Source organism: Pseudophryne corroboree, chromosome 1 (assembly GCF_028390025.1).
Source record: "Pseudophryne corroboree isolate aPseCor3 chromosome 1, aPseCor3.hap2, whole genome shotgun sequence".
Lineage (NCBI taxonomy): Eukaryota > Metazoa > Chordata > Amphibia > Anura > Myobatrachidae > Pseudophryne > Pseudophryne corroboree.
The window spans coordinates 115,803,161-115,827,863 of record NC_086444.1 but is presented as its reverse complement, the minus strand read 5'-3'; the positions used below and the strand labels follow the sequence as shown (position 1 = coordinate 115,827,863).

General features: G+C 47.6%; 1 protein-coding gene and 1 non-coding gene across 6 annotated transcripts in view; both read left to right on the top strand.

Moving 5' to 3' along the window:
• The window catches only part of DHX29 (DExH-box helicase 29), a 161,482-nt gene that overhangs the window by 85,283 nt on the left and 51,496 nt on the right, over positions 1-24,703 (top strand). For all 5 annotated transcript variants that reach the window (XM_063962169.1, XM_063962173.1, XM_063962149.1 and 2 more), the window contains 3 exons: positions 4,649-4,825; positions 4,978-5,118; positions 23,357-23,501. In XM_063962169.1, coding sequence (XP_063818239.1) covers positions 4,649-4,825; positions 4,978-5,118; positions 23,357-23,501 — 463 coding nt within the window. The remainder of the gene's footprint in view (positions 1-4,648; positions 4,826-4,977; positions 5,119-23,356; positions 23,502-24,703) is intronic.
• LOC134961609 (U5 spliceosomal RNA) lies at positions 14,664-14,783 on the top strand. The gene has a single exon (XR_010187937.1). It is a non-coding gene; the product is annotated as a U5 spliceosomal RNA (small nuclear RNA).

The window sequence follows — 24,703 nt, the reverse complement described above, 5'->3', positions numbered from 1 at the left end:
GGGTTACTATTCCACAATGTTTGTGGTACCGAAACCGGACGGTTCGGTGAGACCCATTTTAAATTTGAAATCCTTGAACACATATATAAAAAAATTCAAGTTCAAGATGGAATCGCTCAGGGCGGTTATTTCAAGCCTGGACGAGGGGGATTACATGGTATCACTGGACATCAAGGATGCTTACCTGCATGTCCCCATTTACCATCATCACCAGGAGTACCTCAGATTTGTGGTACAGGATTGTCATTACCAATTCCAGACGTTGCCGTTTGGTCTGTCCACGGCACCGAGGGTATTTACCAAGGTAATGGCCGAAATGATGATACTCCTTCGAAAAAAGGGAGTTTTAATTATCCCGTACTTGGACGATCTCCTGATAAAGGCGAGGTCCAGGGAGCAGTTGTTGGTCGGGGTAGCACTATCTCGGGAGGTGCTACAACAGCACGGTTGGATTCTAAATATTCTAAAGTCACAGCTGGTCCCTACGACACGTCTACTGTTCCTGGGGATGGTTCTGGACACAGAACAGAAAAAAGTGTTTCTCCCGGAGGAGAAAGCCAAGGAGCTGTCATCTCTAGTCAGAGGCCTCCTGAAACCAAAACAGGTGTCGGTGCATCACTGCACGCGAGTCCTGGGAAAAATGGTAGCTTCCTACGAAGCAATTCCATTCGGCAGGTTCCATGCAAGGATCTTTCAGTGGGATCTGTTGGACAAGTGGTCCGGATCGCATCTTCAGATGCATCGGCTGATAACCCTGTCTCCAAGAACCATGGTGTCTCTGCTGTGGTGGCTGCAAAGTGCTCATCTTCAAGAGGGCCGCAGATTCGGCATACAGGACTGGGTCCTGGTGACCACGGATGCCAGCCTTCGAGGCTGGGGGGCAGTCACACAGGGAAGAAACTTCCAAGGACTATGGTCAAGTCAGGAGACTTCCCTACTCATAAATATTCTGGAACTGAGGGCCATTTACAATGCCCTAAGTCAGGCAAAACCCCTGCTTCAAAACCAGCCGGTACTGATCCAGTCAGACAACATCACGGCAGTCGCCCATGTAAACCGACAGGGTGGCACAAGAAGCAGGACGGCAATGGCAGAAGCCACAAGGATTCACCGATGGGCGGAAAATCACGTGTTAGCACAGTCAGCAGTGTTCATTCCGGGAGTGGACAACTGGGAAGCAGACTTCCTCAGCAGGCACGACCTCCACCCGGGAGAGTGGGGACTTCATCCAGAAGTCTTCCAACTGATTGTAAACCGTTGGGAAAGGCCACAGGTGGACATGATGGCGTCCCGCCTAAACAAAAAGCTAGAAAAATATTGCGCCAGGTCAAGAGACCCTCAGGCTATAGCTGTGGACGCTCTAGTGACACCGTGGGTGTACCGGTCGGTTTATGGGTTCCCTCCTCTTCCTCTCATACCCAAGGTACTGAGGATAATAAGGAGAAGAGGATTAAGAACTATACTCATTGTTCCGGATTGGCCAAGAAGAGCTTGGTACCCGGAACTTCAAGAAATGATCTCAGAGGACCCATGGCCTCTGCCGCTCAGACGGGACCTGCTGCAGCAGGGGCCCTGTCTGTTCCAAGACTTACCGCCGCTGCGTTTGACGGCATGGCGGTTGAACACCGGATCCTGAAGGAAAAGGGCATTCCGGAGGAAGTCATTCCTACGCTGATTAAAGCGTAAAGAAGTGACCGCAAACCATTATCACCGCATTTGGCGAAAATATGTTGCGTGGTGTGAGGCCAGGAAGGCCCCAACGGAGGAATTTCAGCTGGGCCGTTTTCTGCACTTCCTACAGTCAGGGGTGACTATGGGCCTAAAATTGGTTTCCATTAAGGTCCAGATTTCGGCTCTATCGATTTTCTTCCAGAGAGAACTGGCTTCACTACCTGAAGTTCAGACTTTTGTTAAGGGAGTGCTGCATATTCAGTCCCCTTTTGTGCCTCCAGTGGCACCTTGGGATCTCAACGTGGTGTTGGATTTCCTAAAGTCACATTGGTTTGAGCCACTTAAAACCGTGGAATTAAAATATCTCAAGTGGAAAGTGGTCATGCTGTTGGCCTTGGCTTCGGCCAGGCGTGTGTCAGAATTGGCGGCTTTGTCATGTAAAAGCCCTTATCTGATTTTTCATATGGATAGGGCAGAATTGAGGACTCGTCCCCAGTTTCTCCCTAAGGTGGTATCAGCTTTTCATTTGAACCAGCCTATCGTGGTGCCTGCGGCTACTGAAGACTTGGAGGCTTCCAAGTTGTTGGACGTAGTCAGGGCCCTGAGAATTTATGTTTCCAGGACAGCTAGAGTCAGGAAAACTGACTCGTTGTTTATCCTGTATGCACCCAACAAGCTGGGTGCTCCTGCTTCAAAGCAGACTATTGCTCGCTGAATCTGTAGTACGATTCAGCTTGCACATTCTGCGGCTGGACTGCCGCATCCTAAATCAGTAAAAGCCCATTCCACGAGGAAGGTGGGCTCTTCTTGGGCGGCTGCCCGAGGGGTCTCGGCTCTACAACTTTGCCGAGCAGCTACTTGGTCGGGGTCAAACACATTTGCTAAATTCTACAAGTTTGATACCCTGGCTGAGGAGGACCTTGAGTTTGCCCATTCGGTGCTGCAGAGTCATCCGCACTCTCCCGCCCGTTTGGGAGCTTTGGTATAATCCCCATGGTCCTTACGGAGTCCCAGCATCCACTTAGGACGTCAGAGAAAATAAGATTTTACTCACCGGTAAATCTATTTCTCGTAGTCCGTAGTGGATGCTGGGCGCCCATCCCAAGTGCGGATTGTCTGCAATACTTGTATATAGTTATTGTTTAACTAAAGGGTTATTGTTGAGCCATCTGTTGAGAGGCTCAGTTATTGTTCATACTGTTAACTGGGTATAGTATCACGAGTTATACGGTATGATTGGTGTGGCTGGTATGAGTCTTACCCGGGATTCAAAATCCTTCCTTATTGTGTCAGCTCTTCCTGGCACAGTATCCTAACTGAGGTCTGGAGGAGGGTCATAGAGGGAGGAGCCAGTGCACACCAGGTAGTCCTAAACCTTTCTTTTAGTTGTGCCCAGTCTCCTGCGGAGCCGCTATTCCCCATGGTCCTTACGGAGTCCCAGCATCCACTACGGACTACGAGAAATAGATTTACCAGTGAGTAAAATCTTATTTTTACAGCTTTAAAGGACTCTTTCAGGTAGATTTACTAAAGTTTCTAAATCAGACAAGTGGTGGTGTTCGTATACACAGTACTGACAAAAATCTATTTGGTCATGGATTGTAAATGTGTGCTTTGTTTTATTCAAGTCCTTCAACAAGCCTCATGGAAATGAGTAGGTCTGTATCATGCCACTGTAGGCATTATTTGCATTAGCTGATGAGTGTACACAGAAGTTCCTGCGTCACTACTCTCATGTGATTCTGTGGAGCCAATCTGCTTAGAGCTGGCAGTTTGGTGATGTCACAGAATCTTTCTCAGGTGCGCGGTGGTGAGCATGCTGGTCCCATTACATGGGCTGCTGGCTCAATGCTCATGAATATTCACAGCTACCCAAAAGATGTTTCAAACTGTCAGAAAGTAATTGTATATTACTTTTTATTGCAGCTGCTGGTGGTGGGCTTGGGAAGAGGGATGGCTGAGCATAGAGGGCATAAGCAGTGAAAAAAGTGGAGAAGTGAGCCAGTGGAGAAGTTGCCTATGGCAACCAATTAGCATTGACATAACATTTATCATTTGCATACTATAAAAGTATACAGAGCAGCTGATTGGTTGCCATGGGCAGCTTCTCCACTGGCACACTTCTCGACTTTTATCACTGCTTAATAGATGTCCCCCTTAGGGGTATATTCAATTGAAGTCGAAAGCTGCCGTCTGTCGAAAAGACGTCAGTTTTCGACTTTTTTAGGTCGGAAGGGCTCCGACCTATTCAATCAAACCCCAAATTTTTCGACAAGTCGAGGAATTTAACTTGTCGAAAAGCACGTGGATTAGCGGAATAGCTGCCGATCCACGTGCTTGTGTCGAAAACGGTTTTGGCCCCCTTTTCGACCATCTCAATTCGACTTTAAAAAAAGTCGAACTGAGATGGGGAGAGCAGCGCTGGAGACTGGAGAGCCGGGGACGGGAAAAGCCGCGCCGGGGGCAAGGTGAGCAGCGCTGGAGGATGTCACAGCCGCCGCTCACAGCGGCGTCCACCCTGCTCCAGCAAGCGAGACCTAGTCAGCGGCGGCTGTAATGCAGGGACTGGGAGAGGAGGGACGGGAGAGACGGGAAGGGGGGGGAGACGGGGGGAGAGCTGCAGGCAGACGGAGGAGAGCAGCGGCTATATAGCTGCTCTCCCCTGTCTCTCTCTCCCCCCCCCCCCTCCCCCCCCCCCCCCCCCCCCCGCATCTCAATTAAAAAGTCGAATTGAGATGTCATTGAATAGCCCAGGTCGGATCCATTCCGACAAATGAATGTCGGAATGGATCCGACTTCAATTGAATATACCCCTTAGTGTAGCCTGCTCATAACCAATCATGTACTGTCCCTTCTCTTACCCCATTCGCTATTCAGCCCTGCCAGTTATTGCTGTTGAAGCAGCTTCTGAAAGGAATGGTGTAGAACCCCTTTTAATTTTGCTGTCTACAATTCATAAATGTCTGTCTGCATATAGGTACATGAGAGAACGGTGCAGTCTGACTTCCTGCTCATCATCCTTAGGGAGATCCTGCACAAGCGCTCGGACTTGCACCTCGTACTGATGAGCGCCACAGTGGACAGCGACAAGTTTTCCAGCTACTTCTCACACTGCCCCATCATACGGATCTCAGGGAGGACCTACCCGGTTGAGGTGTGTACGTCATGGTAAATGCATTCTGTAGGCAGGGGGAGTTATGGACTGATCACTGATTTCACATGGTAAATCGCCTTAATAATGACGATTGGATTGTACATGGTCACATTATATTTGTGTGCTGACGTCCAGTTCCCTGTTCCCTGAAGGTTTTCCACCTGGAAGATGTTGTGGAAGAAACTGGTTTCATTCTGGAAAAGGACTCTGAGTATTGTCAGAAGTTCTTAGAGGATGATGAAGAAATAACTCTTAATATTACCGGCAAAGGAGGAAGCACCCAAAAATATCAGGTACTGTTTTCTATCGCATAATTGTAGCATATACTGTACATGTAATAGTAAAACAGTGAGTTGCTTATATATTTATGCACAATGAGATGCAATCACCTCTTCTCATTTACTTTGAAGTCTTAAGTGCCTTAGGAATCTGGTTTACTCTATGTGTATACATTGCATGCAGAAGGTAACTAGAAATATCTGGCCACCATTAAAAACTTTTCATGGGGACCATCTACCTATCCTGATAAAGTGATACCTAGCACAACGTCTGCTCCATCCCCAGTTAGTCCAGTAACATTAATCTGTAGTATACAGTATATAAAGTCAGTTTATCTTCATTACTCGCCAAATCATATGCAGTCACTGCCTGGATAAATTCATGGGGCAAGGTCCCTGTTGTGCTAGGCTGCTATGGCTATACTTATAAAGAAACAATGCTAGTTATTCAGTACAAAATGGAATTAGAACTCCCAATATCCTTGACAGTCGAGGAGTGAGAAAACTATTTCCCATATTCGAAATGACTGTATCAGTCATTCCGAAATGTTAGTAAAACTGGTACATTGGCTATACCGGTGGTTCCCAAACGCTGTCCTCAAGGACCGCCAAAAGTTCACATTTTCCAGGTCACCCAGAGGTGCACACGTGTATTCATTACTCACTGACACATGTTAAAAGATCCACAGGTGGAGCAAATTATTTCACTTGTGAATCTGTGAGGAGACCTGGAAAATGTGAGCTGTTAGGGGTCCTTGAGGACAGAGTTTGGGAACCACTGGGCTATACCATACTCCAGATAAGCTTTATAAAATGTGACCTGAGTCTCCTGAATATTGCTGGAGGAACTGTGGCTAGAGGGATGCGGTTACATTGCCGGCAGTCGGTATCCCGACTGTCAGGATACCGACGCCGGAATCCCGACCACTGACAATGCCTACAGCCGGAATCCCAGCTAATAAGGGCTATTCCCACTCGTGGGTGTCCTCGACACCCATAGAGTGGGAACATAACCTGTGGCGAGCCACCGAGCCCGCAGCATGGCTTCGTTGCGCTCGTCCCCCTGCCGGCATTCCCCTTCACACCATCACATTCCAACTCGTCATAGGTCACTGGTTTTGTCATTGGTTTATGGTTTATCCTGTACTTTTACGTCTCTTAGCTGTGTGTAGGTCTTATATGTTCTTCGGTGTTTTGTGAATCCACTCAAACTTCTTTCCACTGTTCTTATTTACTCCATCCTTATTTCTCTAACGTCCTAGAGGATGCTGGGGACTCCGTAAGGATTATGGGGATAGACGGGCTCCGCAGGAGACATGGGCACTTTAAGAAAGACTTTGGATCTGGGTGTGCACTGGCTCCTCCCTCTATGCCCCTCCTCCAGACCTCAGTTTGATACTGTGCCCAGTGGAGACTGGGTGCTTTCAGGGAGCTCTCCTGAGTTTCCTGTTAAGAAAGTATTTTAGTTAGGTTTTTTATTTTCAGGGAGCCTGCTGGCAACAGACTCCCTGCATCGAGGGACTGAGGAGAGAGAAACAGACCTACTTTCCTGAGTTTCAAGGCTCTGTTTCTTAGGCTACTGGACACCATTAGCTCCAGAGGGATTGGTACGCAGGTCTCACCCTCGCCGTCCGTCCCAGAGCCGCGCCGCCGTCCTCCTCGCAGAGCCGGAAGATAGAAGCCGGGTGAGTATGAGAAGAAAAGAAGACTTCAGAGGCGGCAGAAGACATCTTGATCTTCATAGAGGTAACGCACAGCGGTGAAGCTGTGCGCCATTGCTCCCATTCACCTCACACACTTTGGTCACTGTAAGGGTGCAGGGCGCAGGGGGGGCGCCCTGGGCAGCAATAAAAACCTCTCTAATGGCAAAAGTACATATATACATGTACAGCTGGGCACTGTACATGTATATAAAGAGCCCCCGCCATGTTTTTGGGAATTTTGAGCGGGACAGAAGCCCGCCGCCGAGGGGGCGGGGCTTCTCCCTCAGCACTCACCAGCGCCATTTTCTCCACAGCACAGCGCTGAGAGGAAGCTCCCCGGACTCTCCCCTGCTTACTGACGGTGACAGTGGGTTTTTCAAGAGGGGGAGGCACATAATTGGCGCATATACATTCATAACAGCGCTACTGGGTAAACATTCTGTGTTTTTTCCTGGGTCATATAGCGCTGGGGTGTGTGCTGGCATACTCTCTCTCTGTCTCTCCAAAGGGCCTGGTGGGGAACCTGTCTTCAGAAAAGTGTGTGTGGGGTGTGTCGGTACGCGTGTGTCGACATGTATGAGGTTGAAGGCTCACCTAAGGAGGAGGGGGAGTGTATGAATGTAAGGTCTCCGTCGGCAGCACTGACACCTGACTAGATGGATATGTGGAATGTCTTAAGTGCTAATGTAAATTTATTGCACAAAAGATTAGACAAAGCTGAGGCTAGGGAACAGTCAGGAAGTCAAACCATGTCTGTCCCATTGTCGCCGGGACCTTCGGGGTCTCAGAAGCGCACACTATCCCAAATAGTTGACACAGATACCGACACGGATTCAGACTCCAGTGTCGACTACGATGATGCAAAATTACAGCCAAGAGTGGCTAAATGTATTCGATATATGATTATTGCAATAAAAGAGGTTTTGCATATCACTGAGGAACCCCCTGTCCCTGACACGAGGGTACACATGTATAAGGGGAAAAAGCCTGAGGTCACCTTTCCATCCTCACATGAGCTGAACGAATTATGCGAAAAAGGTTGGGAAACCCCAGACAAAAGACTGCAGGTTCCCAAAAGGATTCTTATGGCATATCCTTTCCCGCAAAAGGACAGAATACGGTGGGAATCCTCTCCTAGGGTAGACAAAGCATTGACGCGCTTATCAAAAAAGATAGCGCTGCCATCCCAAGATACGGCTACCCTCAAGGATCCTGCTGACCGCAAGCAGGAGGTTACCATGAAGTCCATTTACACACATTCTGGTACAATACTCAGACCGGCAATTGCGTCGGCCTGGGTTTGTAGTGCTGTGGCTGCATGGACAGATTCCTTATCAGCGGAAATTGAGACCCTTGATAAGGATACCATTTTAATGACCCTAGGGCATATAAAAGATGCTGTGTTATATATGAGGGATGCTCAAAGAGACATTTGTTTACTGAGTTCCAGAATAAACGCTATGTCTGTTTCTGCTAGGCGAGTCTTATGGACCCGACAGTGGACGGGTGATACCGACTCGAAGAAGCATATGGAGTTGTTACCTTACAAAGGTGAGGAATTATTTGGAGAAGGCCTCTCGGACCTCGTCTCCACAGCTATGGCAGGTAAATCAAATTTTTTGCCTGATGTTCCCTCACAGCCTAAGAAAGCGCCTCATTATCAAATGCAGTCCTTTCGTTCAAATAAAAGCAAAAAAGTACGTGGATCGTCCTTTCTTGCCAGAGGTAAGGGCAGAGGAAAAAAGCTGCACAACACAGCTAGTTCCCAGGAACAAAAGTCCTCCCCGGCCTCTGCAAAATCCACCGCATGACGCTGGGGCTCCCCTGAGGGAGTCAGCTTCAGTGGGGGCACGTCTTCGACTTTTCAGCCACATCTGGGTTCACTCACAGGTGGATCCCTGGGCAATAGAAATTGTTTCTCAGGGATACAAGCTGGAATTCGAAGAGGTGCCCCCTCGCCGGTTTTTCAAATCGGCCCTGCCAGCTTCTCCTTCAGAGAGGAAGTTAGTGTTAGATGCGATTCAAAAATTGTATCTTCAACAGGTGGTGGTCAAGGTTCCCCTACTGCAACAAGGGAGGGGATATTACTCAACCCTGTTTGTGGTCCCGAAACCGGACGGTTCGGTCAGACCCATTTTAAATTTAAAATCCCTGAACCTATACTTGAAAAGGTTCAAGTTCAAGATGGAATCACTCAGAGCGGTCATCGCCAGCCTGGAAGGGGGGGATTTTATGGTATCCTTGGACATAAAGGATGCGTACCTTCATGTTCCAATATATCCACCTCATCAGGCGTACCTGAGATTTGCGATACAGGATTGTCATTACCAATTTCATTGAAGGTGTTACAGCAACACGGCTGGATTCTCAATATCCCAAAGTCGCAGCTGGTTCCTACGACTCGTCTGACTTTTTTGGGCATGATTCTGGACACAGACCAGAAAAGGGTTTTTCTTCCGACGGAAAAAGCTCAGGAACTCATGACTCTGGTCAGGAACCTGTTGAAGCCAAAACAGGTGTCAGTGCATCACTGCACTCGAGTCCTGGGGAAGATGGTGGCATCATACGAAACCATTCCCTTCGGCAGGTTCCATGCGAGGACCTTCCAATGGGACCTACTGGACAAGTGGTCCGGGTCACATCTACAAATTCATCAGCGGATCACCCTGTCCCCCAGAGCCAGGGTATCTCTCCTGTGGTGGCTGCAGAGTGCTCACCTCCTAGAGGGACACAGGTTCGGCATTCAGGACTGGATCCTGGTGACCACGGACGCAAGCCTCCGAAGTTGGGGAGCAGTCACACAGGGAAGAAATTTCCAAGGTCTTTGGTCAAACCTAGAGACTTGTCTCCACATCAACGTCCTGGAGTTGAGGGCCATATACAACGCCCTACGTCAAGCGGAGGCATTACTTCGCGACAAACCAGTTCTGATCCAGTCAGACAATGTCACCGCAGTAGCTCATGTAAACCGCCAAGGCGGCACAAGGAGCAGAGTGGCAATGGTGGAAGCCACCAGGATTCTTCGCTGGGCGGAGAATCATGTAAGCGCACTGTCAGCAGTGTTCATTCCGGGAGTGGACAACTGGGAAGCAGACTTCCTCAGCAGACACGATCTGCATCCGGGAGAGTGGGGACTTCATCAGGAAGTCTTCGTGCAGATTGCAAGTCGGTGGGGACTGCCCCAAATAGACATGATGGCGTCCCGTCTCAACAAAAAGCTAAAGAGGTATTGCGCCTGGTCAAGAGATCCTCAGGCGGTAGCTGTGGACGCCCTGGTGACACCGTGGGTGTTCCGGTCGGTCTATGTATTTCCTCCTCTTCCTCTCATACCCAAGGTGTTGAGAATAATAAGACAAAGAGGAGTGAGACATCTAAACATTATCACCGAATATGGCGAAAATATGTTTCTTGGTGTGAGGCCAGGAATGCTCCTACGGAAGAATTCCATCTGGGCCGCTTCCTTCACTTCCTACAAACTGGAGTGAATTTAGGCCTAAAATTAGGATCTATTAAGGTTCAGATTTCGGCCTTATCCATTTTCTTTCAAAAGGAATTGGCCTCTCTTCCCGAAGTACAGACGTTTGAAGGGAGTACTGCATATTCAGCCTCCTTTTGTACCTGTTTGTTAACGTGGTGTTAAGCTTCCTTAAGTCACATTGGTTTGAACCACTCAAAACGGTGGAGTTAAAATATCTCACTTGGAAGGTGGTCATGTTAGCCTTAGCTTCCGCGAGGCGTGTTTCGGAATTAGTGGCTTTATCACATAAAAGCCCCTATCTGGTTTTTCATGTGGATAGGGCGGAATTGCGGACTCGTCCTCAATTCCTACCTAAAGTGGTCTCATCCTTTCATATGAACCAACCTATTGTCGTGCCTGTGGCTACGCGTGACTTGGAGGATTCCGAGTCCCTTGATGTGGTCAGGGCTTTGAAAATTTACGTGGCCAGAACGGCTAGAGTCAGGAAGACCAGAAGCACTGTTTGTCCTGTATGCAACCAACAAGGTTGGCGCTCCCGCTTCAAAGCAGACTATTGCTCGCTGGATCTGTAACACGATTCAGCAGGCGCATTCTACGGCTGGATTGCCGTTACCAAAATCGGTTAAGGCCCATTCCACTAGGAAGGTGGGCTCTTCTTGGGCGGCTGCCCGAGGGGTCTCGGCACTACAGCTGTGCCGAGCTGCTACTTGGTCGGGGTCAAACACCTTTGCAAAGTTCTATGAGTTTGATACCCTGGCTGAGGAGGACCTCCTGTTTGCTCAATCGGTGCTGCAGAGTCATCCGCACTCTCCCGCCTGTTTGGGAGCTTTGGTATAATCCCCATGGTCCTTACGGAGTCCCCAGCATCCTCTAGGACGTTAGAGAAAATAAGATTTCTTTAACATCCACTAGGGGTCACTGGAGTACTCTTGGGATATGGACGGGCGTAGCCGAACAAAGGCACTGAATATTCAAATTTAGGACTCTCCCCCCCTCCATATCCCCAAGTACCTCAGTGTACTTTGCCAGTGTTTTTTCGGTGCTCACAGATGAACATCGGCTTGTGGGAATGAGCCCACATTTCAGAAGATTTTATTAATTTTTTCTTTTTCTTTTTAATTTTTACACTTCCCGTCCCAGTTTCTGAAAAACATGGGTCCGGGATGGTGCCGCTGCAAGGCAGCGTATGGCGTGTCGGTCCTCACAAAGAGCACCCTCACAGCCACAGGCGCTATAAGGCAGCGCATGGCGTGTCGGTCCTCACAAAGAGCACCCTCACAGCCACAGGCAGCCACTGTCTCCTGCAAACTGAACGGAGCTTACAGGAAGAAGCTCCGTCACAGCCAGGATGAGACAGAGAGCTGAAAGGAAGCCTGAAACTGAGCTCAGCCAAGATGTGAAGCTGGAGGCTGAAACAGAGCTTGCAGAGAGAAGCCCAGTGACAGCCAACATGTGAAGCTGGAGGCTGAAACGGAGCTTGCAGAGAGAAGCCCCGTCACAGCCAGGAGAAAAGCCGTCACATGGAACAAGGTATGTTAGGGCGGTCAGCTCACGCTGCCGCCCTGCTGTGTGTAAAGTGTGCTGGAGCCGCCGCTGAAGCCGCGCTGAGGGTCCCACTGAACTACGCGCAGAGCGGCCGCACGTCACTCAGACGCCGGCCGCTCTCACAGCGCTGATTGCCCGGCACCACTACAGAGGCGCCGCCGAGACAGGGGAAGGGCTCCGTGTGATAACAAAGCCGCCCGCTCTGCCAGGAACACCGCACGCCGCTGATGCCGGACACAGGACTGTGTACTGTTGTAGGAAGGCGCTGCCCGCTCTTCCGGACGGTTCCCGGCTATATACAGCGCTCTCCTGCTCCCTGCACTCGATCCCCGGACGCTATATACAGCGCTCTCCTGCTCCCTGCACCCGATCCCCGTACGTTGCAGGTAACATGGGGATGCAGGGGGGGGGGGAGGGGAAGTAATGGCCATAGCAGCAGCAAAAGGCTGCATGGGTTACTAAATAGGCTGCTCAGCTACCTCACAAGCAGCGCAGCGTTTTAAACAGTGTCATGGGTTATAACACTGTAGACTATGTATATTATATATGTTTCAGCACATTTTTATATAGATGATATATAATGAAGCTTTTTGCTGGCATGATATCAGTATGACCTGTGATTATATGTTTAAGCACATTTGATATATATAATATATATATGAGGCTTTGGCTGGCAATAGGCTATCACTGGCATAGCCTATGGCAGGTTTAACCATATTTTCTGTTAAGGCTGTAAGATAATAGCACTGCAGGCAGTGTTCATATTAATGAAGGCTAACTAAATGCATGTATTTTACTGTATCCTACACCTGTGTTATCACTGTATAATAGGCTATTAAGCCTATAATAACTGTATAATAGGCTGTTCAGCCTATATTAACACTGCAGCAGGTAACCTGTACTGTGATTTTCTGTGAAAGCATGGCATGAGGGCCATTTTAATCATTGCTGTTTTTCCAGCTTATAATTCCAGAACATTCCGCCCATACACCTCTACTCCACAAGGAGGCGCAGGGGTGTTAGTGGGAATTTTTAGTTCAGGATTATTCTAGAACATTCCTGCCCTACATCTTTAAGCCACCAGAAGGCGCAGGGGTGTTGGTAGGAATTTGGTTCGGGTTTCATGCCCATGTGAACTGCTTTTCACATAAAGAACATTTTAGTTTCCTAATAAATATGCTGTTCAGCAATAACATATATATATAGATATATATGCCATATAATAACTTTATTAAGTCGTGCAAGTGTCTGTTTGTTGCCTATTCTGATGTCTGTCTACATAGCGGATAAGGCTCTAGTGCAGACTAAAATTGTTAACATTGGCAATTCAAATTAAAACAGCGGTAATCGGAGTCTCGGAATGACTCCGCCAGCGCTAACAAAAGACAGTCTTTCCAAAGGGCCGATTTTCCTTTGGGTACCAGAGTGTTTATTTCACTGGTCTTATAATTTAATGCACGATTCTATGTCAAATCTCACACAGATAACTACGAGTGAGAAGGGTACATTAGTCCAGCACGCAGATAGTGCGGGGTTTTGGACAACCATACATAATCGTTTCCAAAAGGACGCGATCCGCCATTGGTATATGCGTTTCTGTCAAACATTATAAAAACCCCATTGGGTCACTAGAATCTATGTATGAAACCATGCCGATCACTGTTAAAAGAAGCTGCAGAGTATATCTGTAAAGCTTCTGCTAACGCCGGTTAGTTTCATGGTCGCTAGTTAAGCGCGACAAGGCCAGAGCTTGTTTGCTCCTACATTTGATATACTTGTAACGGCATTTTATCCCTTTAGGATATTCAGCCATTAGCGCATACAGTATACTTGTAACGGCGTTTTATACCTTTATACGAAACAGTCACGCTTTGTAACGACATGACGTTACAGTCAGCAAGCCAGTGGTTTGATGACCTCTTTTACAATTGTGGAAGCGCGTCTTTTCATGTTACATTTGCGAGGTTTCAGGACTTCAACTCATATATGTCTCAGCTATTTACAGCTTAGAGTACAAAACTGCTTCTGTCGAACGGTTTGGCAGGTTGTCATTTAGTCTTTGCTGGGTTATAAACCAGGCAATAGTACGCCAACACAGTCAGAGTTACTTATTCTCCTCTGTTTGGGCAAAACCAAACAGCTCCGTTGCAATATCAATCAGCAAGTCATTTACTACAGTTAGAAAATGGATTTTCTGCAGTTAGTTTTTGCTTATTGGAGCCACAAAATTGTATAATTGCATTTGATCTTCACAATGCGTATTTACCCAGTCCGGTTTCTTCATCACAGGTTCTAGCGTTTGCAAATCGCCACAACCATTAACCATTTCATTTCTACCGTTGCTTATCGCTCCCGGTATTTACCAAAGTGATGTTGGGATGATAGCTCATCTCACATAAAAACTATGTATCAACAAAGTTCCTCTAGCTTGCGCTACTAAGGTATACTGCGGTAGCAGATCAAGTTCGAAAACAATCGCATCTAAGTCTGTCTAAACGATGTCAATTCCTAGGTAACATTATGAATACGGTAAATCAAATACTTTTACCTACTACACCAGCAAGAACAAAAGTACACGCACACTAGCGGTACATTGGTGTATTCATCTATTAAGAATAAAGATGTGTTTTCAATTTAGTTCGCCACCCTTCACTCGCGTACCCACAGAGGGACAAGGGTGCATATACTCTGGACGACAGTCACAGAGAGTCAGGATTTGTAGTTAAAATCAACGCAAAGGTTCTAAAACACGACAGATTGCTGTCGATAAATGTCCTAGAACTCTGTGCATTTTACAATGCAATAAATGATTCACTTTCAGTCTGACCAGGGATAGACTCTGGTTTCTCTTCAGAACGAATAAATCTTTCGCTTTTTACTAAAGATTTTCGTGGAGAGAAACAACCGTGAGTTTCATGTAATTTTGTTTTTTCATGCCTGGCTCACGCTGGCCTTAAGCAGTCAAACGAAGCAACGGCAGTTGCATACACAACAACCAGTGAGAACCAAGAAGCCGCATGGCAATGCGGCAGGTAACTCAAATCTTCAATGGCTCAGAACGCCATTATGTGAAAATGTCAAGAGATCAATCCGTGAGTGGACATCTGTTAGACAGATGATCTCACCCGTCAGCATTTGGATCTTCAAAACTGGACATTAAATCCAGAGGTGTTTCATATCTGAGTCCACAGAAGGAGGTTACCCTCAAGTATACATGATGGCATCTCGCCACAATTACAAAAGCTCAGTATGTGTACAAAACAGATCACAAGGGCAGTGGCGGTGAAGTCTCTCACATTCATGGGGTCATTCAGCATCGTGTATCTGGCTCCGCCATTTTCCGTTTCTCTCTCCGTTGCCAAAACGGATCAGAAGACAGTTCGTCACAGTCATACTGGTGGTATCTCATGGATTTCGTAGAAGTTTGCTTCTCGAATTTTCAAGGAATACTTGCACACGATCTTGGCCCGCTCATAATACGTCCAACCTGTTACATCAGGGAACGTTCTTTTACCCATACTTATCTATATACTTATTATCTATGTATCGCAGCTGCGGTTGACGGGGTGAGGGTTCAGACCGCCCTCTTAAAAAATAGAGCATTACAGTATCGGTTATACCAACCATGTTACGAAATAGTAAGCCGCTTAAGGCAGCTCATTATTAAAAAAATTTAGTGTGTTTACATAGGTTGTAAACCTCGGAAGTTTCCAACATCATACTTCAAGTTACCCGTATTCTGTTAAACAGGGTGGGATGGAAAACTGCGTTCATCTGCACTAAGTGTGCAGGTATCTGTGTGGTAAACGTATTTTCAAAGACGTTTGCCTCTATTTGCGTCTGTAAACATCTTTCTACAAGGTGTCACCAAAGTTCAGACTCTATTTATCCCACCTACAGCGCCAGGCGATTTGAGGTTGGGTTCAGATTTATTACAGTTTTCATATTTTGGAACCCTTTCAACAAATGGGAATTAAGTTTCATATTTTTTGAACCCTTACAATAAATGAGAATTAAGTTTCTCACTTTGGAAAACATTTTTCTTCTAGCCTTGTCGTCGGCAAGGGTGCTTCGGCAAGGGTTTTGTTTTCATATTTGGGTGCCTTGTATTCCAAGCCACCGTATTTGAGTTTCTCATGACAAAGCAGATCTTCGGACGAAATCCGCTTTCGTATTCTTCACATCAATATACCAATAGTGGTTCCTGTGGGGACAGCACATTCTAGAATTCTGAATGTGGTACACGCATTACGCGTTTATATATGTACCGAACGTCTACAGTACGTGATATGAATACGTTGTTTGTTCTATATGATACTGCGAACTGGGGTTAGCCAGTTTCTCAGCAGACATTATCCAGTTGGATAATAATGACTACAAGTCAGGCTTACTTTAAGGCTAAGTTACAATCGCCTACGTCAGTAATAGTTCATCCCACAGGTTCTGTGGGAATGTCAGACCCAGCGGGTCGTGGAGCGTCTACGACGCGGCTACATAGCCTTCAGTGCACCACGTTTGTGCACTTTTACACGTTATGAATGGTGGCGCCGTCAGCATCTAGCTTTGGCTGCCTACTGTTACAAGTATCAAACAGCTCTCCCGCCCACGAGGGAAGCTTTGGTACGTCCCAAGAGTACTCCAGTGACCCCTAGTGGATGTTAAAGAAAATAGGATTTTGGTACTTACCAGGTAAATCCTTTTCTTTGAATCCATAGGGGGCACTGGACGCCCACCCAGAGCAGTTTTACCTGGGTTGTTTTAAGCTCAAGGGAGCTTAGGGTAACAAGTTTACTTCATTGATATTAAGCTCAGAGGAGCTTATAATAACACATTTTCACCGATTGGTTCAAATTATAAAGTTCTATCGGTTATGGGGTCAACTGTTTAGTTGACAGTAAGGTTATGGGTCAACATTGTTGTTGTCCGTTATGTTATGGTTATGGTGTCAACTGTGTAGTTGACAATAAGGTTATAGGTCAACTTTGTTGTTGTCCGTTATGTTATAGGTATTCTCCATTGTCAACCTCTCTATATCCTGTTCGCTCAGTAAAAAACACTGGCAAAGTACACTGAGGTACTTGGGGATATGGAGGGGGGGAGAGTCCTAAATTTGAATATTCAGTGCCTTTGTTCGGCTACGCCCGTCCATATCCCAAGAGTACTCCAGTGCCCCCTATGGATTCAAAGAAAAGGATTTACCTGGTAAGTACCAAAATCCTATTTTTAAACCTACCGGTAAATCTTTTTCTCGTAGTCCGTAGAGGATGCTGGGCGCCCGTCCCAAGTGCGGACTACTTCTGCAAGACTTGTATATAGTTTTTGCTTACATAAGGGTTATGTTATAGTTTCATCGGTTTTGGACCGATGCTATGTTGTTTTTTCATACTGTTAACTAGATAGTGTTTCACAAGTTATACGGTGTGATTGGTATGGCTGGTATGAATCTTGCCCTTGGATTAACTAAAATCCTTTCCTCGTACTGTCCGTCTCCTCTGGGCACAGTTTCTCTAACTGAGGTCTGGAGGAGGGGCATAGAGGGAGGAGCCAGTGCACACCCAGAGTCAAAGTCTTTCTTAAAGTGCCCATGTCTCCTGCGGAGCACGTCTATCCCCATGGTCCTTTCGGAGTCCCCAGCATCCTCTACGGACTACGAGAAAAAGATTTACCGGTAGGTTTAAAATCTTATTTTCTCCTTCATCCACTAGGGGCCACTGGAGCGTAGTTACAATGGGGAAATAGTAGGTAGTAATTGGGAGCTGGCACTTTAAAATTCTCACACTGTGGCTAGCTCCTCCCCTACTATCTCCCCTCCATGCCAGTCTTAGTTTAGTGCCCGAGGTGAGCTGGTTCACTTGGGTTTAGCTGAAGAATTTTTTCCTTTTTCTTTATTATTTTATTTTTCTTTCACACATGCACAGACTGGCAGCTCTGCCACTGCCAGTCTGCACCGCGGGAGCTGCCGGCGGGGTCCCATCGCAGCTGCGTGCGGCCCGGGATGGGCCCCGGCTGAGGGAGACACTGAGCTCTCCTGAGTTGGCGGACACCGCTGCGTGCGGCGCGTGTCGGGGCCGCTCCACCAGCAGAAGATTCCGGCAGCATGGCAGCGGTAAGTCTAAAAAGGGGCCGGACACCGCTGCGTGCGGCGCGTGTCGGAGCCGTTCTGTTGAGCAGTGTACAACGCCTGACGGAACTACGGGAAAGCGGTGAGTACAATCTCCCCCCTCCTCCAGACTGATTTATATTTATACTGTCAGTTTTAGTGACCCCTATACTCCCCAGTCATAGACAGGCTGGAGGGTATCAAAGGCGCATTTTGTATGTTTTACACATTAGGGAAGCTTCAGCTCGCTCTGTAAGCGGGCTCAGCGCTCTCCGCTCCCCGGCTGCAGCATACAGGCAGCCGGGTGATACAGTCCTGTCACAGATTTAGCAAGTGTCTTCACAGCTGCTAGAGAACTTATGGCTGGCGGGTTATTGTGAGACTTGTAGTTCCACAGTAACTGGTATCTACAAGATCAAAATATTTTTTTTCCCGCTTATTTTTTTTACAACAGCATGTTGAAAATTTGAAGGGAGGGGGCGGAGCTAACTCCCGCTCCGTGCAGCGGGCTAGGCGCTCCCCGGCCGCAGCATACAGGCGGCCGGGGAGATACAGGGCGCTTCCCGCTTACTTACACTGCAGCGGGTTTAATTTTCAAATTGGGCGCCGAAGCGGAGGGGCGGAGCTAACTCCCGCTCTGTACGGCGGGCTTAGCGCTCTCCGCCCCCCGGCCGCTACAGCACCTCCGCTCCCCAGCCGCTGCAGCAGCGCATACAGGTCGATCCCCGGCCGCTTCAACACCGCCGCTCTCCGGGCTGTTACAACAGCGCTTACAGGTCCCCCGCTCCCCGGGCCGCTGCAAGGCAGTTATTTTACAGGTAACGGTGGGGGTGATCTCAGCGGGCTCCCGGCGGCGGTTCCCAGCGCTCAGGGTCAGGCAACATAGCCTGTCTTAGGGGGATTTTAGTTTTCTCTGTGGGCTACATTCCTCCCTGCAGAGGAGTCCTTTGCCAGGCATATTATAAAGGCTGTAGATCAGGGAGCCTGCTCTATAACAGGAGCTGGGGCTCAGTTCATTAATGATTGAAATCTAGTATGCAATATTTATTTACAGTATTTCATATTCACTGTGTAAGTGTGTGTATATAGATATATATATATATATGTGTATATATATGCAGGCAATACCATATATAGGGGGTAGAACACTTCCGCAATGTTTTATAATAACAAAATACCGAAAACATCTGGTGCACCTTAATTAGTGGTACACTACAGCCTTCCCTTTATTATTCCTGGGTGTCACTGGGTACAAATGATATTGGTAATTTGGGGAATGTGTATATATCAGACAGTGTGGCTCAGCACACTAATCCCCTAAACACCCAACCACAGAGGCCTGGGTCCAAGTACCTCCACAGATACTTTAAGGCATCAGACAAATAGCGCTGCGACTCGGTACGCTAGTAGCGGGTATATGAACAGGGGGACCAGGGTTTGAATCCCAACAAAAAGAGCTCCTATAGCCTAGTGGCTAAGACTCCTGTCCCACAGCGCAGCGCTACTGGTTCAGGTCTCCGCTGCTCCAGACAGTTTATTTGCATCGTGTCGGTCACTACACATTGTAGTGCAGACCTTACATAGGGCTCTGTTTATTTAACCCACCTTTTCTCCTTTCGTTTGTCTCACCGGGGACAGTCAAAGAAAGTATGTGGTGAAGCCATCTGCTTAGCCCTCCACGCACCTGCAGGACACTCCTGTTTGAACAGCTCAGATTATGCAGGTAATGTCGCTGTTAACCAGAGACCTTGTACGTCATTTCCCCTCTCCAGGTTTCTAAATGAACCTTGATAGCCTTCCATGTTACACGACTCAGCGGTGGAAAGGCCTCTCTGGGAGAAGGCGAGAGATGTCCAGGATACGGAAGATGTCTGGTTTCTGTGGAGTCTGAACCTGTGTCTCAGAATATCCAGGTGCATTATACAGCAGTTCGTCTCATACTGCAGGTAAGGGAGGCGGACACGTCAGGTCCATCACGACGCCGATGACTAAATGGTCCAGTTTCGGAGGGGCTGCGCAGGCTCCGGTAGGAGGCTTAGACACCCGAATGCAAAATTTCAGGTATCAAACTATGTTGGTTTTCCTATCCTTTCCCCACAGACGGAAGGAAATGGCATCAGAACCTCTCCAGGTATACCCATCAATGTTTCACCGGTCCAACAAGCTGCCATTTTCCTGAGGCAACATTGCTCAGGTATCTATCGAAGACACATATACGGCAGCGGGGTTATACCTTGTCCGGAGCAGGCAGGTTGTGGAACAATTTGTCCTCTAGGTTACAGGATATTTCGCATCAGGATCAATTGATACTTTGGGACAGATCAGAATCAGGGTTCTGCTTTTATATTCTTTTGAGGTCTCCACGTCTGCAGACTCGGAGCCTGCATTCTCGCTTGGGCTGTCTTAACCCGACGACCTCTGGGGCTGCGACAGTGACAGGTGAACATGAAATCCTACGGGGCAGATGGTTCAGGGGAAGGAACTTTCTGCAGGATTTCTTGAACCATTGGAGGTAAGTCCACTTTTCTTTCTCCTACTACTGCCTCAGCTCCAAGACGGACCTTCACCGGTCTTTCCTTTAGATCTTTCCGTGCCCTTCCAGGCTTCCGATTCCACACGGGCGATATCTCTGTCGCCAGGGAATCTCAGGGTAACAGGCTGAAGCAGAGGCTCAGGATCCTCGGTCCATTCTGATTTTAGGTCATCCTATACACCCACTACAGGTTAGACCTTCCTACCACCTGGAGGGGCCCAGGGTAGGCGCAGGTCGGTGGTCCTACGGGGAGATCTGAGAAGGCTTAGGCGGTTACAGACTAGATTTTGGAGTACAGCCGTCTCAGGAGTCCTTCGGCATGGGTCGGCCGATTTACAAGGATACATAATGCAGGCGGTGCTCCATATGCTTCTAACCGCAAAGGGTGTTGATCCCTGTTTTTCACATATCATTTGAATCGGGACAGTTCTCAGGCTTTTGTTTTCTTTTCGTTCCGAAGCCAGTTGGCTCGGCCAGGCCTATTTTGTCCTTTAGAATCCTTTCAGTCTGTGACTGCTAGTTAAAAAAAAAAAAAAAAAAAGAAGGGGGTTTTACGCGTCCCTTGTCTTCAGGGATGCCTGTTTACTCATTTCCGTTGGGGTTTTCCTCATCGGGCTTTTCTCAGATTCCCATTGCAGGATACTCATTTTCACTGTCAGTCATTTCCATTCAGTCTCTCTTCCGCTCCCACAGGGTTCAGGAAGATCACAGAATAACTCTTTTTCAAGGGCAGGAAGTGACGTTGGTTCCCTAATGGGACAATCTACTGCTACAATCCCACTCTGTACATTAGGTGGCTTCTGAATTTCCGGAAGATCCAGGAGCTTCTGGTTCGACACGGATCCAATTTATGCTCCTCGTAGGCTTTTCTCAACACGGTCTGTCAGAGGATTTTTCTTTCCTCGGCACCAGGTACTCTATTTCTTAAGTCAGGTTGCGACGCAACGAGTGGTCGCCTACACTCCCCTCTGAGCGGAGGACAACAATCTTCTTTCCGGGTCAAGCCGCCAGGTCAGACTCCCGGGTGAGGGGACATTTCCCGGAGTTTTGTCAGCTGGTCCGCTGTTGGCGGAGATTTCGGATCGACCTCAGGGCGTTCTGACTGACTCTTTAACCCTTTCCTACTCTCGGACGTGAGCTCTGGTGGCAGTAGCCGAGGATGCCCTCAGGGCTCCTGGGAGTTTTCTGGTTATTCTATCCTGCCTCCTTTTCTATTTCTACCTCACTTTCGGTAACACAGGAGGGGAATATGCGTGCTAGTCCTCTCGGTGGCTCCGGTTGGGCCACGCAGGACTTGAAGATACAGCTACACCTGTTGTCAGTAGAGGAGCCTTGGCTCCTACCTCGACTGAACTGTCTACTTCAACAGGGTCCTTTTTCTTTGTTCAATCTTACACTGGTCTTGTTTAACCGTGTGACTGTTCTCGAGACCTCAGAAGGGAGGAGTTCCCTAGTTCGGTTAGGCCTACTGGGCCCCGATTTCAGAAGTCTGTTACCTCTTTTCGCTTCTGCCACTTTTGGAAAACTTTATCGGACATAATAAGGATAAAAGAGTTTTCCCCTTCCTTCAATTACCATTCAGCCGTCATCTTGGGTTTCTCTGGGAGGTTTTGCTCCAATGCGCTTCAAACCACATTGACCTGAATTTTAGGTCTCTGCCTTTTTCGGTTTTCTTCCAAAAGAGATTTGCCTGGCGGCCGTAAGTTCGGGCTCTCTTTCAGGGAGTACTCTATTGGCAACTCCCCAGGCTGAGCTTCGGCCTCAGCGGTCGTTTTTTCCAAAGGGGATGTCCGTTTTTCATATAAATCTGACACTAGTGTTTTTCAGTCCTCTTTGACTGTTGTCAGGGCTCGCCGACTCTCTCTACAGAGGTCTTAGGCTATTCGACAAAGTGTTTTTTTTCTTTGTTCTGTACGATGCTCCCTTACTAAATAGCCGGGGTCCCAGCATATGCTGGGCTGTTGGATACATCTGACCATCAGACAGTCTTCTTGGCGGTTGCTCGGGAGCCTCCGTTTTCCATTTCAGCACACTTTACGCGCGTTGTGGGACCTTCGTGGGCAGCTGCCCGTAGGGTCTCCATGTCTTATGTCGGGCGGCGACTATATGTCGTGCGGCTACTTGGTCGGACCGACATTCGTTTTGTCAAATTCTACAAGTTTGACACTTTTGCGGCCTCTGCATCACAGTTTGGCCGAGCGATTTTACAGGACTCTCAGCGCTCTCCCACCCGTTTTGGGAGCTCTGGGACGTCCCCATTGTAACTACGCTCCAGTGGCCCCTAGTGGATGAAGGAGAAATCAGGATTTTGGTACTTACCGATAAATCCCTTTTTCCGATTCCACAGGGGCCACTGGACGCCCGCCCAGCGCTGTTCCTCCTTGTATTTTGCTTAACGGTTTGCAGATCACCATATGACTGCTTGTTGAGTTTGAGCTAGCCGGTTGTTTGATAGGTTCTGTTCCAGGTTTGGTTTGTGTTCTCCTGGTTTACAGGGCGTCATTAACCTCCTCTACCTTACGGTTTGTTTATTCCAGCTCTCCTCGGGCACAGTTTTACGTAGACTGGCTTGGAGGGGAGATAGTAGGGGAGGAGCTAGCCACAGTGTGAGAATTTTAAAGTGCCAGCTCCCAATTACTACCTATTATTTCCCCATTGTAACTACGCTCCAGTGGCCCCTGTGGAATCGGAGAAAGGGATTTATCGGTAAGTACCAAAATCCTGATTTTTCACTCTGTATTCTCAAGTTTATTATGTGATTGCATATGCTGCATTGTGAAATTCCTTAATAACACATTTATTAAGTTCAATAAAGAGCCGCAATCTTTCTTTTTACTGATGCATAAAACTAATAATGACTGTATAATAAATAGTATAGCTGATTTGACTTGCAGGAGTTCATCCCCGCTCAGGCCGGTTCTGTGATGGAGGTAAACCCTTGTTATCAGAGGTATAGTGCACGGACACGTCATGCTGTTCTGTATATGAACCCCAATAAAATAAACCTGGACCTGGTTCTGGAGTTGCTGGTGTTCTTGGGTATGTTACTAGTTTGTGGTCTAACCCATTTACTGCAAACTTACAGTCATCAATAGTCTGTCATAGAATCGTGTATGTTCTATATTGTCTGCATGCATGTGTCATATGAGCATGTATGTAACATGGGGGCGGATGTATTAAGCCTGGTGAGGGGATAAAGCAGTGATAAGTGAAAGTGATAACGCACCAGCCAATCATTACGTGTTTGAAAAATGACCGTTAGGAGCCGATTGGCTGGTGCGTTATCACCTTACACTTATCACTGCTTTAGCCCTTCTCCAGACTTAATACATCTGCCCTATGAAGAGAGGGCCAACTAAACAATGGAGTATATTGTCACGTTTTCCAGTCTCAGAGCGTTACAATTTCCCACAATGTTTGTCACGCTTCAAATCCAAAGCTGAATTAGCTGCACATCATCTTGACTGTCCACATCCACTATAGACGTTATACACTGCAGGACTGTTTGTCCACATCCACTATAGATGTTATACACTGCAGGACTGTCTGTCCACATCCACTATAGACAGTATACACTGCAGGACTGTCTGTCCACATCCACTATAGACGTTATACACTGCAGGACTGCCTGTCCACATCCACTATAGACGTTATACACTGCAGGACTGTCTGTCCACATCCACTATAGACGTTATACACTGCAGGACTGTCTGTCCACATCCACTATAGACAGTATACACTGCAGGACTGTCTGTCCACATCCACTATAGACGTTATACACTGCAGGACTGTCTGTCCACATCCACTATAGACAGTATACACTGCAGGACTGTCTGTCCACATCCACTATAGACGTTATACACTGCAGGACTGTCTGTCCACATCCACTATAGACGTTATACACTGCAGGACTGTCTGTCCACATCCACTATAGATGTTATACACTGCAGGACTGTCTGTCCACATCCACTATAGATGTTATACACTGCAGGACTTTCTGTCCACATCCACTATAGACGTTATACACTGCAGGACTGGCTGTCCACATCCACTATAGACGTTATACACTGCAGGACTGGCTGTCCACATCCACTATAGACGTTATACACTGCAGGACTGTCTGTCCACATCCACTATAGACAGTATACACTGCAGGACTGTCTGTCCACATCCACTATAGACGTTATACACTGCAGGACTGGCTGTCCACATCCACTATAGACAGTATACACTGCAGGACT